The sequence below is a fragment of the Macrobrachium nipponense genome, chromosome 17, assembly GCF_015104395.2.
Source record: "Macrobrachium nipponense isolate FS-2020 chromosome 17, ASM1510439v2, whole genome shotgun sequence".
Taxonomy (NCBI): Eukaryota; Metazoa; Arthropoda; class Malacostraca; order Decapoda; family Palaemonidae; genus Macrobrachium; species Macrobrachium nipponense.
This window is the reverse complement of record NC_087210.1, coordinates 5,808,503-5,810,864: the sequence shown is the minus strand read 5'-3', so window position 1 is coordinate 5,810,864 and position 2,362 is coordinate 5,808,503. Positions and strand designations below refer to the sequence as shown.

Here is a 2,362-nt window from a genome sequence, read left to right as displayed (position 1 = left end):
AATGTTTCTTACCACCGTCTACGCCACCGTGCTCATCGCCAAAGGTGTGATGAAAACTGTTGAAAAGAAACTAGTGACTTGGAATATGGACTGGAAAGAAAAGAAAGTGGAGAACGTAACTGAAGATATCTCGGAATACCCTATCGACGAATTCATTGAAAAACCCTGACACAGATGTGAATGTGGTCGCCTTTGAGGAAGAGAGCCTCGAATTAACACGCTGTGAGACAATGACTATCATTGAGGCACCCTCTGAAGAAAACGAAGATTCAGCAGTGTGTAATCAGCAAGACTTCAACGGGAAAGAGCAGGAACATGAGGGCGTCGAGGAACCCACAATCGAAATCAGGGAGCAAAATCAGGATGATCCTGATAAAACACTAGAGGAAGACTCCCTCCCTCAAGAAATAGAAGAGAAAAAGGATCAACCCGTCAATATGGTTGAGGTCGAACACGATCCTTCTCTCGAACAAAAAGAAGAAATCCTTCTACCCCCAGCAGAAAAGGAAACACAAATGGCCCGCCATCCCGAAGAAATGATTCAGGAAGTTGAAAGCAAAATCAAGGAGGCACGAAATGATGAGGCGACAAGTGTCATGCCAAAGACTCATACTGAGCAGGAAAACGCTGCCTCGACTGGTACCCAGAAAAGAACACGACCTGTCAAATGTGGACCTTTGAAACGTGGTAGAGGTAAAACCTTCACGTTTCGCTGTGCTAAAGGCATCAACTTTGGACAGATCATTGGAAAAGGAGGAAAGTTCACCAAACTGGCCAAGGAAGACCACGGAGTCATTCTAAACGTTCGTGATGATGGCTCAAGACTGGTTCAACTAACTGGGCCGAAGATGAATGTCGAAAATGTCTACCGAGAAATTAAATTCAGGGTTGACAAGACTTTCGACATAAGTGAACTATCCCAGGTAACGAAAGGGCTCTTTGCAGTTGGAAAGGAAGAGTTTGTCGTCATTGTTGGAAAGGAGTTCAAGGAGGCCTTGTTGGGCCCAAAGAACATAAACCTTCAGAGGCTGTTCAAGCAACTGAATGTGAGCATCTACCTCCCTGACGATGATGACGACCGTGAGTACATCGGAATGTTTGGCCCCATGGAGCAAGCAAAAAAAGCCTACAGAGTAATTTTGGCCATGATGGAGGGCATCAAAAACTGGCCAAAGGAAGAGGAGTTGAAACTTGTCGGCTTGGATTGCTATGAGTTCTGCTTACCGCCAAAGGGCAGAGCTTTTCTCAAAGGCCTTTTCAGACAGCTGGACGAAGAAATCAGGCACCTATACGATGTGAAACTCCTTCTCCCCCAGAGTAAGGACAAGAAGGATGTGGCCTATTTAGGGGGAGACATGAAACAAGCTGCCCGGGCCTATCGACACGTCCAGGAAGTCCTTCAGGAGCTGAAGGTGGACAGTTCCGATATCACAACTGAAGGACTGAAGAGAATTGATGCAGGAAGGTATCAATTCGAGGTCAACGCCCAACTAAAGGGACTTGTGGTTGGGGCAAAAGGACAGAATTTAAAGAAAATCGAGAAGAAGCACAATGTAAGAATAACGATGCACGCGAAAACAGAGAACTACATAACCATAAACGGTCATTTGGACGACGTCCAAGAAGCATGCCGCGACATAAAGGAGATCACGGAGCCAGCAAGAGAGCGAAAAGGAGGGAATTTCCAACCGGTGGAACTCCTCCCAGGGCTCACGAAGATTGGGAATCGCCTGTACATGACAGTCCTCGACAGGAAGGAGATAGCCATTGTCATCGGCAAAAGAGGCCAGAACATCAAAAAGCTCACCTCCAAACACAATGTCTACTTCCATGGACCAAAGAGGAATGAGAGTACAGACAAATGCACGATCACAGGGGACGAAAAGAAGGTAATTGCCTTCTATAACGAAGTCCATGAGATCCTGAAGACGAAAAGAGACGAGAGGAGTAACAACCAGGGAAACAGAGGGCATCCCAGACCTATCGTCCTAGGAGATTTCTTCTAAATTGAGAAGGCATTTAATGACGACGCTATCTCTCAGGACATGCATAGGGAAGAACTATAGATTCTTCTAGTATACTATGTTCCTTGATGAACATCTTGTACAAGATATTTGTCATGCGGACAATGGTCCACTATCTAGATCTATTCTTTCAGATGTCCCCCCATTATGAAGGATTAATCTAGAAGATGGGCTTTGCAGAAGTAAGAACAGTTTCTTCAAGTATGCTATGTCCCTTGATGAACATCTTGTACAACATATTTGTCATGCGGACAATGGTCCAATATCTAGATCTATTCTTTCAGATGTCCCCCCATTCTGAAGGAATAATCTAGAAGATGGGCTTTGCAGAAAGAACA

At 45.1% G+C, this 2,362-nt stretch overlaps 1 protein-coding gene across 1 annotated transcript; it reads left to right on the top strand.

Annotated features, from left to right (window-relative positions):
• Window positions 1–230: 230 nt before the first annotated feature.
• Window positions 231–2,006, top strand: LOC135196482 (uncharacterized). Its single transcript, XM_064223335.1, has one exon. It carries the CDS (start codon window positions 231–233, stop codon window positions 2,004–2,006), a length of 1,776 nt encoding a protein of 591 aa, XP_064079405.1.
• The last annotated feature ends 356 nt before the right edge of the window (window positions 2,007–2,362 follow it).

Coding starts and splice junctions, on each gene's coding strand:
- LOC135196482 (XM_064223335.1), top strand. CDS start 231: ATGACTATCATTGAGGCACCCTCTGAAGAAAACGAAGATTCAGCAGTG.